We start from the raw sequence: 12,904 nt of genomic DNA on the forward strand, positions 1-12,904 counted from the left end.
ACTGAAGAGAGAGATGTCCAGAAATATATAACCTGAATCAAATCACAAGGTGATACTGAACAAAACTACAACAAGAGACATTCTATAACATAGATGTCAATGTCATGAAAGACCAAAGAAAGGCTAAGGAATTTTGTCTCTTGCTTAAAGGAGGCCAAACTGGTATGAAAACAAATATAGTGCATCATCCTGGTCTGAATCCTGGCCTTGGGGGTGGGGGACATTAAAAATGACGTTTTTGAGGGGCACCTGGCTGGCTCAGCTGGTGAAGTGTGGGCCTCTTGTCCTCAGGATTGTGTGTTCTAGTGCCACCCTGGGTGTAGAGACTACTTAAAAAAAAAATCGAAAAAAGAAAAAAAAATGACATTATTTGAGATAACTGGCAAAATGTGAATAAGATCTAAAGTTTGGATAATACTGTATCAATTTCTTTCTTTTTTAATAACCTTTTTGTAAACTTAAGTATAGTTGATGTATAATACTATGTTAGTTTCAGGTGTGCAACATACTGATTCAACAACTACAAACATTAGGAAATGCTCACCATGATTAACTGTAGTCACCATCTGTTACCACACAAGGTTATTATAATATTAATAACTATATTCCCTATCCCGTGCTTTTCATTTCCTTGACTTATTTATTTTATAACTGGAGGTCTGTACCTCTTAATCTCCTTTACCTATTATGCCTATCCCTCCACCCAGTATTGTATCAATTTAAATGTTATGATTTGAGAACTGTACTGTGCTTATGTAAAGGAAAGGCCTTGTTCTTAGGAAATAGATACTGACGCGCGCGTGTGTGTGTGTGTGTCTGTGTGTCTGTGTGTCTGTGTATATGGGTAGAGAGAGAAAACATGGTAAAGCAGAAATGTTATGGGTATACAGGAGTCCTTTGTACTACAGTGGTGTCCTATCATCCACAGAGAAAATGTTCCAAGATCCCCAATGGATGCCTGAAACCGTGGATAATACCAAAGCCTATGTACGCTATTTTTTCCTATTTATACATACCCATGATAAAGTTTAACATTATGCACAGTAGATTAACAACTGATAACAAAAATAGAACTATAATACACTGTAATAAAAGTTGTATGAATGTGCTCTCTCTCAATATACCTTAACCTACTACACTCATCTCTCTTGTGAAGATGAGAGATGATAAAATGCCTCCGTAAGGAGATGGGTCAAGTGGATGATGTAGGCATTGAGACCTCGTGTTAGGCAACCCCTGACCTTCTGACGATAAATTGGGAGGATCATCTCTGTCTACACTGCACTTGGCCTGGGAAACTGAAACCAGGAAACTGAAACCGTGGATAAGGGGAACTATGATACTTTTGCAACTTCTCTTTAAATTTGAAGGTAGTTCAAAATAAATAAGCTAAAAAAATGTCAAAGAGATCCACAGGGTGATTTGAAGAAATGGGATTATATTCTCCAGGAGGTAGTAGTTAGGGAGGAAACTGGAACTGAGGTAAGAAGCCAACCAAGAAGGAATGTAACTTAAGGGGTGAAGACAGATTTAGCCAGCAACTTCCTGAAGTTCAGGGGAAGAAGGAAACTATAAATTGCCTTCATTTTTAAATACCTACCTTCTGTGAGTCCCACTGTCCCAATAGGGGGGTGGCTGAAGACAACCGTGGGGATGTTGTCATAGTCCAGTTTGGAGTCTTTCTTGCATTCAAAAAGTCTATGGGCAAGTTTCCGGCCAGCAGCTATGGCAACTATAAAGATATTTTTAAATCCGCACTTCAGTTTATTGCTCCTTTTAAAACAGCAGAATTGTTCTACTAACCATTTATTTGTCTGGCTTAACATACTACTTCTGACAAAGTTTTATGCCAATGCTCATGATAAGATCAAGCTCAATATGAAGGCCTATCAATGCCTTAGTTAACAATTCAAAACTATCAGTTTATATGAATTCTATACATTCATTAAGGCAAAAAAAAAGGGGGGGACACACTTACTAGTTTCCAATCATCTGGCAGGATTGGGAATTAATTAGGATTCCCAATTATGGAATTAATTAGGATGTTAGTTCTTTGATACAGCATGAATGATTCAAACTACATCAGTTGTGAGCAACTGCAGTTTTACTTTATAATCATATTCATTTCACAGAAAGATGGGTTTTTTTGTTTGTTTTAAATTCCTTAGAAGGCCCCCCAGCCTCTCTATCAGGACCATTGTGGCTCCTCGTCCCTGGCTGGTCCTGATGGATTGGGGTAAGCTCTGGTTTGCAAGCATAAGACCACAGTTCTGGATGGTGAATGACCCCACACTCTCCCTTGCTGACCAAGGGAAGTCCTGGGCCTATGTGGTTCTGGTGTTCATAGTCTCAGACAGTCACCAGTTACATACTCAGTCGTACTGTTACCAACTTGACACAGTAGGATGTGTTTTAATTTAAAAAAAAATTTTTTTTTGCTTTTTATTTTACTTTACAAATAGTTTATTGTCAAATTAGTTTCCACATAACACTCAGTGCTCATCCCCACAAGTGTCCTCCTCCATGCCCATCCCCCCCTCCCCCCCACATCCATCAGTCCTCAGTTTTTGTCAGCATTCAAGAGTCTCTCATGGTTTGCCTGAATTTAAAAAAAAAAAATTTTAATGTTTAATTTTGAGACAGAGAGAAAGAGAATGTGAGTGGGAGAGGGGCAGAGAGAGAAGGAGACAGAATCTGAAGCAGGCTCCAGGCTCTGAGCTGTCAGCACAGAGCTCGACACAGGGCTCAAACTCACAAACTGTGAGATCATGACCTGAGCCGAAGTTGGATGGTCAACCAACTGAGCCACCCAGGTACCCCTTAAGTATATTTTAAAAATTATTCTCACTTCTAGGGTGCCTGGGTGGCTCAGCTAGTTGAGTATCTGACTCTTCATTTTGGCTCAGATCCATGATCCCAGGGTCATGGGATCAAGTCCCACACTAAGTGTGGAACTTGCTTGAGAGTCTCTCTCTTTTTCCTCTACCTCTCTCAGTCTCAGGGTCTCTCTCTCTCTCTAAAAAAATTTTAAAATAATGATTTTTGCTTCTGACTTAAGTTTATTCTCCTTAGCCTGTTTTTATCTCTATATTTAGAAAAAAATGACTGCATTCAGTAAAAACATCAGTTATTAATTTTGTTGATTTCAAATTGACAGTTTTTTCCCAAAATATAGTATCAGTAGAATACATAAGAAATTTTCTTCACTTTGATATAATATTTGACTATTAGATTACATTTTCAAGTTTTTGAAACTTTGTTTGTTATTTTGCTTTTGTTAAGGGAACTCCCTAAAAGGGCGAAAAGGCTTTGGGTGTGAGACTAGGATAAGTCTCCATTCTGAGAAAAGAGTCTCGGCCATTTTGGAAAGGCTGGTGAGGTACCACAGGGGTACACAGGGTACAGAGTGAAAGCAGACAGAGTGATGTTGCTTATATAGGTGGGACAAAGAGCTTGAAATTGTGCCAGTTAACTCAGAAAGCAGGTTGAGGTATGGGATCAGGGGAGGTGGGTCAATTTTGGTCATACTGAGACTAAATAATCAGGGTGCCTGGCTGGCTCAGTCAGTAGAGCAATGACTCTCAATCACAGGGTCATGGGTTCAAGCCCCATGTTGGGCATGGAAGCTACTTAAAAAAATAAATAAGTAAAAATAAAAACTTTTAAAAAGAAAGACTATATAATCATGTAGGAATGTCACTCTAAATTACTTCTTTCCAAAGCCACTTCCTTCCACTGTCACCACATGCAACTCAGATCCTAACTTAAGCATTCTTCAGAGGGTGACCACATCATCTCTATAACAATTTCAGTCTTCACTAAGCACTTTTAAAGAAAAATGAATATTATTCAGAAAACATAAGGTACCAAACTATTTCAGGACATGCTTATTATTTTGACAACATTAAGTCACTCACCCATTCTGGGGCACCTGGGTGGCTCAGTCGGTTAAGCATCCGACTCTGGATTTCAGCTCAGGTCATGATCTCACAGTACGCTGAGTTAGAGCCCCGTGTCGGACTTGTGCTGGAAGTGTGGAGCTTGCTTGGGATTCTCTCTCCCTCTCTCTGCCCCTCCCCTGCTCACTCTCTCTCTCTCAAAAATAAAAAATAAACTTAAAAAAAAGATACTCCCTCATCCTTTTAACTTTGCATAGGCTGACTAGCCTGTTATATAAACAGTTTTATACACACAGAGCCTCTCTTACCCAAGAAAAGAGGACACAGTACCTGGAGTAAGAAGAGCTTTTCCACACACGTCCCCAACTGCGTAGACACCTTTTACACTGGTGTTCTGGAATTCATCTACTATGATGTGACCTTTATCATCAGTTTGAATCCCCTAAAACATTTAAAGGATATCGTGTAAATATTTGGCCTCTTTACAAACAAACGGCAGATCCAATCTCTGGATCTACTTCACCTCAAGCACCTCTTCAGCCTGAATCTCTAAAAACCACAACACTCAACCACAAGATGAAAAACATCTCAACAAGTTGGCAAGTTCAGATCTTTTGCTTAATTTAAAATGTAAATATTTTACCCAATTTGGAGGTGTGTAATAAGAACCTGCCTTTGCAATACAATTCAACCGGCCAGTAAGCATGAAAAGGAAACACCCAGCTAGCAGATGGGCTATTTCCTATAGCTGCAGGGTCTACCACAGACAGTGCTTTTATTATTTTTATAATTTTTTAAATGTTTATTTTTGAGAGAGAGAGAGACAGAGTGCAAGAGGGGGAGGAGCAGAGAGACTGGGAGTCACAGTATCCGAAGCAGGTTCCAGACTCAGAGCTGTCAGCACAGAGCCCCATACGGGGCTCAAACCCACGACCCGTGAGGATCATGACCTAAGCTGAAGTCGCATGCTTAACCCACTGAGCGACAGAGGCACCCTTTTAAAACTCTTTCTGGGGCGCCTGGGTGGCTCAGTCGGTTAAGCGTCCAACTTTGGCTCAGGTCATGATCTCACATTCATGGGTTTGAGCCCCATGTCAGGCTTTGTGCTGAACGCTTGTTCAGAGCCTGGAGCCTGCTTCAGATTCTGTGTCTCCTTCTCTCTCTGCTCCTCCCCGCTCATGCTTTGTCTCACTCTATCTCTCAAAAATAGATAAATGTAAAAAAATGTTAAAAAAAAAAACAACACCCTCTTTTCCACTTAAGTGCTCCTCTTGAAGCATACTAACTCATAACTCAGAGGGGACAGCCTGAAGCAGTCATCAAAAGCAGGTTTCTTTGAGGCTTACCATGTTAACTTTATTTTTTAAACAAATTCTTTTTTTTTAAGCTTATTTATTTTGAGACAGACAGACACAGCGTTGAGTGGGGGAGAGGCAGAGAGAGAGAGAATGAATCTCAAGCAGGCTCCACACTGTCAGCATAGAGCCCAATGTGGACCTAGAACTCCTCAACCATGAGATCATGACCTGAGCTGAAATTAGGAGTTGGATTCTTAACTGCTCACCTGAGCAACCAGGTGCCCCGTGGCTTACCATTTTAATTTAAAAATTCTGAGTAAGTTTGGCATTCTCTCTAAAACATACCGCTGTTTTCTTTACCAAATGTTTCCCCTATATCTTGAGTTAAATTTTTGCTCCAAGAAGATAGCTTTACAGATCCCAGGCCTATAAACTCGCATGTGAGAAAAGAGACAGCAGACATAGGTAGCACGGTGATTAAGAGCATACCCTTAGAAGGACAGAGACCTGGATTTAAATCCCAGCTCTGCCACTTACTAGCTATGTGACCTTGTATAACCACCTATTTATTAACATATACTTGAGCTTCTAGTACAAATGAGGCATTAACCTGGTCGCTGTGAATAGTGATAAGTAATCACTGCCTACCCCATGGAGTTTACAGCCTGGTAGACTGACTATTAGCTCTGTGTCGTTCCTGGTTTCTTCGTCCTTACCTCTCAAAGAGTTGGCAAGATTAAAGGAGGTTAGTAACATGTTGGAAAGACCTACACAATGTAATAATTCCATTTGTATTATATAAATATATCTAAACGCTGAGTGAGGATGAAAACTTTTATCTCATTTTTTAAAGATTCAGCAAATATAGTTGAAAACTGGACCTACCGCTGCCTGTATCTGTACAATGACAAAATCTCTCTTGAAAGGTGAAAACCTGGATGACTGGTTTTGTTAATACAAAAACTGACACCTAGTTTTACTAAATTTCATCAAATATTAAGATTAAAAACAAGGAAAACATCTTGGATAGTTTACTTTTGAAAATGCTAAAAAGTACTTTGTATGAAATGATAAAGGAATCCACATGATAAAGGATATTAATATTAGAACCTAAATCAAAATGTTACACACCATTCAAGAGGTTCCATCAAATACCTAAGCCTCAAACATTAAGCAATCCTATTGTTACTTGTAGCATGCTATAGCCTATCAGGAAAATCATCATCAATAACAAAAGCAGCTGGTTAACATGGACTGAGTTCATACTGTACACCAGCATCTAAACTAATTACTTTGCATGCACTTTCTCATCATCTACTCTTCTCTATAAACCAGTGGGACAGTACTATTTTTATTCCTGTACTTACATGAAACAATTGAAACTTCAGAGCAATTAAGCTGCTTGCCTAAGACCACCTAACTGGTAAGTAGCAGAACTAAGATTCAAAATTGGGTCCAACTCTGGGACCTAGACCCCAAGCTACTACAGTAGACGTTCCTTCAAAATATAAAAGAACAGGGCACCTGGGTGGCTCAGCTGGTTAAGCATCCGCTCTTGATTTCAGCTCAGGTCATGATCTCCCAGTTCATGGGCTCGAGCACCACAATGGACTCTGTGCTAAGCTAACAGTGCTATGCCTGCTTGGTATTCTCTTTCCCTCTCTCTCAAAACAAACATTTAAAAGAAATTAAAACAACTAAGAAAGGGGCACCTGGGTGGCTGAGCTGCTTAAGCGACCAACTCTTGGTTTGAGGTCAGGTCATGATCTCACAGTTTGCAATTTGAACCCCGAGTCAAGCTCTGTGCTGGCAGCACAGAGCCTGCTTGGTAGTCTCTCTCTCTCTCTCTCTCTCTCTCTCTCCGCCCTTTCCCCATTCACGCTGTGTCTGTCTCTCAAACAAATAAATAAGCTTTAAAAAATAAATGAAAAAGAACTAAGAATGCTAATTATAACCCTGGTAGATCAGCTTCACATCCACATCCATCCCCCAATGCCCACAATGTCCAGGATGACTGACACACTCAGCGATTGAGATTAGAGCTGCAGATAATAAAAGATAATTACAGGGCTTTAAAGAGACAAGTATCATAGTAAAAAGGAAATATGTAAGGAAGAGGCTAGTCAGGGCACTCTGCACAATCTAAATTTGAGGTGGCAGAGACCTGATGTAGGGTAACAACACTAAAAAGGGGAAATACATATTTTTTTCAATTTCAAAGAAGCAATGGTATTTGATGACAAAATGGGTGCATGAAATAAAGAAAAACAAACCTAACAGAACCCACCAAAGTTTAGGAGTCCATCAGGTGAACACAGGACTGCTAACAGATTCAAGAATGCTTTGGTTAGACTAAGTCAGCTTACCACTTTGTTTAAATTCAGGCCACCGGAATTTGGGTCCCGCCCGATGGCCCAAAGCAGGCAGTCAACATCTGGAATCGTGGTCAAGGTAGGCTTCCTACCAGGAACTGAAGTAACCATGCAGAGCTCCAAGCCTGAGGAAGTCTTTTTAACTTCCTTGACCTATTGGCAAATAAAATGTGTTAATGGGGATAGGAAGAGAAGAAGGAAAGCAAAGAGGAAACTAGAACTCCCCACTGAAGTGGCGAAACTAGAAAAAAGTCCCCACTGAATCCTACATGTGGATCCTCCATGTTGACACATTCACTTTTGCCCAAAGGCCACCAACACCACAACTCCCAGGAGCCAAGACGTTTCCTAGGTTGGCCCAAATCATCCGGCCAATGGCCAGAAATGTCACCTCGTGTCAACACCCTAATGCTTCAGCTTAAAAACAAGGTACTTTAGGAGCGCCTGGGTGGCTTGGTCGGGTAAGTATCCGACCTCAGCTCAGGTCATGGTCTCACAGTTCTTGAGTTTTGAGCCCCACATCCAGCTCTTGCTGTCAGTACAGAGCCTGTCTGGGATCTTCGGTTCCCCACTCTCTCTCCCCCTCTGCCGCTTGCACTCACTCTTCCTCTCTCAAAAGTAAATACTTAAAAAAATATTTAAAAACAAGGTGTTTTAAATTATGCCTCTTAAAAATCATGATACAAATGTAAGACACAAATAGAAGCAGTGATTCGCGATGGTAGTGTAGGGCGGGAGCGGGCTTCTGCAGCATCCCTAACACACTTCCTCACACCTCACGAGCGATATCCTCCTCATGTTCCGAATCAGAACGGTGAGAGGGTGACAGTGGGTCAGAAGAGCTGCGTGCACACAGTTTAGTAGAGATCCTACAGGGTGCTGACCCCACTGCCAGTGTAGCACTTTCACATTCATAAAGCAAGTTCACACTTATTACTTTACTTGATAGGGCCATTGCCGAGAGGGGGCAGCTAGGGGGAAAGATTTCTTTTATAAGCCTAATGCTCCATGAAAATTCTAAAATTTAGTGACTCCCTAAGAAGTAGAGTACTTTATAATTCTGTCCATCTGCAAAACTCAAAAGTTTTAAAAGCAGATAAAAGTAGATCCACAGGGGCGGCTGGGTGGCTCAGTCGGTTAAGTGTCCAACTTCAGCTCAGGTCATGATCTCGCAGTTCATGGGTTCGAGCCCCACATCGGGCTCTGTGCTGACAGCTCAGAGCCTGGAGCCTGCTTTGGATTCTGTGTCTCCCTCTCTCTCTGCTCCTCCCCCACTCATGCTCTGTTTCTGTCTCAATAATAAATCAAGACATTAAAAAAACTTTTTAAAAAATGAAGTTTTAGTTCTAACTAAATTCAACTACCAGATTTTTAATCTTTTATACCTTGCCTTCACTAATACATTGAGAAATACAGTTTCTTAGGATAAAGATAAGAATTGGTAGCACTTTAGAATGGGAACCACTGACCGGCGTAGTTTGTGTTTATAAAACCCTCAGGTGAAGCTGCAAGCAGAAAGCATCATTCACAACACACAGATGACCAAGGGCTGTAAGCATGACCGGGGCCTGGCCATACCTGTGAGTACTTCAGCACCTCTATGCCAGAATTCTCCAGCTCTTCAGTGCAGTTTGAACTGATAATTGAATCAAAAGTTCTAAGTACCTGTATACAAACAGAGGCACCAGAAGGATGAATGTTAGGAAAGGAATAAAACTTGATTAAAGACACGTTACATGATTCAAAGGGGCACATGCACCCCAATGTTCACAGCCGCACTATAGACAATAGCCAAAGTATGGAAAGAACCCAAGCGCCCATCGACAGATGAATGAATAAAGAAGATGTGGTGTGTATAAATATACAATGGAGTATTACTCGGTGATCAAAAAGAATGAAATCTTGCCATTTGCAACAACATGGATGGGACTATATAATAGAATATATTATGCTAAGCAAAGTAAGTCAGGCAGAGAAAGACAAATATGATCTCACTCCTATGTGGAATTTAAGAAACAAAACAGATGAACATAAGGGAAGGGAACCAAAAATAAGATAGAAACAGAGAGGGAGACAAACCAAAAGAGACTCTTAAATACAGAGAACAAACTGAGGGTTGCTAGAGGGGAGGTGGGTGGAGCATGGGCTAAAGGAGCGATGGGCATTAAGAAGGACACTTGCTGGGATGAGCACTGGGTGTTATATGTAAGTGATGAATCACTAAATTCTATTCCTGAAATCATTATTACACTATATGTTAACTAACTTGGATTTAAATTAAAAAAAGAGAGAGACATGTTATAAACTTGGGAACCAAGTATCAGTATCCTCCCTCCTATCTCTTTCTTCATTCACAGCCATATTGTAAGTGGAGTTTTAATCTATTTTCCTACATCACCACCAGTGTCTGTATTATGTCTGATTTCACCAACTCCAGATTTAGAGTCAAACAGGCAACCTTCAGTCTTCTACTATCTTTGCCATGTCCTTCTCCTCCCAGACTTGCTCCTCTTTTCCGTAATTATGTCTCAGCATCAAAAATTCTCCTTCCCATTTCAGTATGCCAGAGCAGCTTCTGCTCTGATACGATTTAAGGGAGGATCTCTCTAGCAAAATCTCCTATCTAAACAAAAGAATCAAGAACATGGCCTGGAGATTTCTTTGTGATAATCAGCATGCAACAAACCCCAGGCAGGGTAAAAATGGGAGGTTTGGGGGCACCCGGGTGGCTCACTTAGTTAAGCATCTGACTTTGGCTCACGTCATGATCCCGCAGCTCATGAGTTTGAACTCCGTGTTGGGCTCTGTGCTGACAGTGCAGAGCCTGCTTGGGATTCTCTCTCTCCCTCACTATCTTCCTCTCACGCGTGCACATGCACATGCACTGTTTCTCTCTCTCTCTTTCTCTCTCTCAAAATAAATAAACTTGAAAAAAAAAAAAAGTTGGGAGATCTTGAGTTATTCATAGAGTAGTTCTAAAACAGAGTTATACCTGGACAGGGAAAAGAGGGAGAATGAGTCTGATGCATTGGAGTATGGGGAGGGCAGGAAGGCCAAGTCGAGGTGCAAATAAGCCTATTTTCCAAATGCAGGAATTATGCACTCTACTGACAAACTGCTGCAGCTTGTTTACTAATTTATACATTAAATTCAGACCAGCCATCCCACTGCCTCTCTCCTTCCTTCCAGTTTGCTGCATATATTCCTGCAACGCAAAATAACAACATCTACTTGGGGAAAATATTATTATTCAGGATGTAAATCTCCTGGGGGTTAATTATATGACAAGTCTCAAAGCCAAAAAGAAAGTTACTTCTAGTACATGTTGACCAGGGCTATCAGTTTCCCTAGTCTTCTTCTATTTGCTCAAATAATCAAGAATTAGAACCACAGCATCTGACTGGTTAGGGATCCGATAAATCTTGTCCTTGAAGCATTAAATGACTTACCCAAGTCCCACACTTGTTAAGGCCAGCTATACTCTTAGGCCAACACTCTTGCTATTGCCTCAAACCAGGACTCTGAAAGCTCTAATACTGTACTAAAGTCCAGTGGTACTTCCATGATTAATTTTAAAAAACAGAAGTAACACTTCGCCAGGTAAGACATGGAGGCTACATTTTAGCAGAAAAAAACTATTGACCCTTGAGCACATGTTTGGACTACATAGGTTCATTTATACGCAGACTTTTCACAGTACAATTCTGTAAATGTATTTTCTCTTAGGATTTTTTTTCTTTTTTTTTCAAGTAAGCTCTACACCCAGTGTGGGGCTTGAACTCACAACCCCGAGATCAAGAGTCACATGCTCTACCCACTGAGCCAGCCAGGCAATCAGCCGGGTGGCTCAGCCAGTTGAGCATCCAACTTTGGCTCAGGTCATAATCTCAGAGTCCGTGAGTTCCAACCCTGCAGTGGGCTTGCTGTTCTCGGCACAGAGCCTGCTTTGGATCCTCTTTCCCCACCCTCTCTCTGTACCTCCCCTGATTGCACACTCTCTCAAAAATAATACATTAAAAAAATATAGGTGCGCCTGGGTGGCCCAGTTGGTTGAGCGTCCGACTTTGGCTCAAGCCATGATCTCACGGCTTGTGAGTTCGAGCCCCACATCAGGCTCTGTGCTGATAGCTCAGAGCCTGGAGTCTGTTTTAGATTCTTTGTCTCCCTCTCTCTCTCTGCTCCTCCCCCACTCACACTCTCTCTCTCTCAAAAATAAATAAATTAATTAATTTAAAAAATTTTAAAAATATATATACATACCACATTTATGAAATATGTTAACTGACTGTTTATGTTATTGGTAAGGCTTCATGTCAAGGTTAACTGGAAGCTATTAGTTTTTAGAGAGTCAAAAGTTACACTCAGATTTTCCACCGCACAAACAGTCCGCACCCCTAACCCCCAACTGTTCAAGGGTCAACTGGCCTGGGATTTCTAAGACCTTAGTTGACTCTCAGTTATGATGCTAATTAATAGTCACAAAACCTCACTTGGCTTTAATTTCATCTATAAATGACATTTCAATAAGATGATCTATAAGTTGCTTCTATCATTATTGTCTTCTTATTGTGGTAAAAAAATATGTAACAGTAAATTCACCAACTACCAACTTCACCGTTTCTATGGATACAGCTCCGTAGTGTTATGTATTTTCACTCTGCTGTACCACCCATCTCCCAAACTTTTCTTCTCCTGAAACAAAACTCTGTCCTCATTAGACAATTCCCCATTTCCTTCTGTGCCTCACCCCTGGCAACCACCATTCTACTTTTTGTTTCTCTGAGCTTGACTACTCTACCTACCTCATATAAGTAGAATCATATCAGATATGTCTTTTTGTGACTGGCTTATTTTATCTGGCATAATGTCCTCAAAGTTCACCCATGCTGCAGCATGTGTCACAATGCCCTTCCTTTTAAGGCTGAAAAATATTCCATTGTACAGATATATACATTTTGTTTATTCATTTGTCTGTCAGTGGACACTTGGGTTGCTTCTACCTCTTGGCTACTGTGAATAATGCTGCCATGAACATAGTTGTGCATGTAGGTTTGGCAGGTTTTCTTTCAATGCAAAGAATTTAGTAAATTTTTTTGACTGAATGTTAATAATCTAACACTACCTCCTGAGCACGTGAAACTGATTTCTAGAATAAGAAATTAACCTGACAATCTGTTCAATTTAACTAATTTATATTTAGGCCTGCATGTTTCCTTACCAAGGCACCTGATATTATCTAGCACTTCATGAAAAAAATACCAGCCAGTCTGATCAAATGAAAATCAGTATCATCCACCGGCAGGTGGTAGGAACATGAGGCCCAATTCAAACAGCT

General features: G+C 40.7%; 1 protein-coding gene and 1 non-coding gene across 2 annotated transcripts in view; one reads left to right on the forward strand and one right to left on the reverse strand.

The window, feature by feature from the left end:
- The window catches only part of GSR (glutathione-disulfide reductase), a 47,198-nt gene that overhangs the window by 2,931 nt on the left and 31,363 nt on the right, over window positions 1–12,904 (reverse strand). The window contains exons 9-12 of the mRNA XM_077773276.1: window positions 9,148–9,234; window positions 7,564–7,722; window positions 4,230–4,341; window positions 1,601–1,732 (exon numbers count right to left, since the gene is read on the reverse strand). Coding sequence (XP_077629402.1) covers window positions 1,601–1,732; window positions 4,230–4,341; window positions 7,564–7,722; window positions 9,148–9,234 — 490 coding nt within the window. The remainder of the gene's footprint in view (window positions 1–1,600; window positions 1,733–4,229; window positions 4,342–7,563; window positions 7,723–9,147; window positions 9,235–12,904) is intronic.
- Window positions 3,549–3,620, forward strand: TRNAE-CUC (transfer RNA glutamic acid (anticodon CUC)). Its single transcript has one exon. It is a non-coding gene; the product is annotated as a tRNA-Glu (tRNA).

Source organism: Crocuta crocuta, unplaced genomic scaffold (genome assembly GCF_008692635.1).
Source record: "Crocuta crocuta isolate KB4526 unplaced genomic scaffold, BGI_CrCroc_1.0 scaffold140, whole genome shotgun sequence".
Lineage (NCBI taxonomy): Eukaryota > Metazoa > Chordata > Mammalia > Carnivora > Hyaenidae > Crocuta > Crocuta crocuta.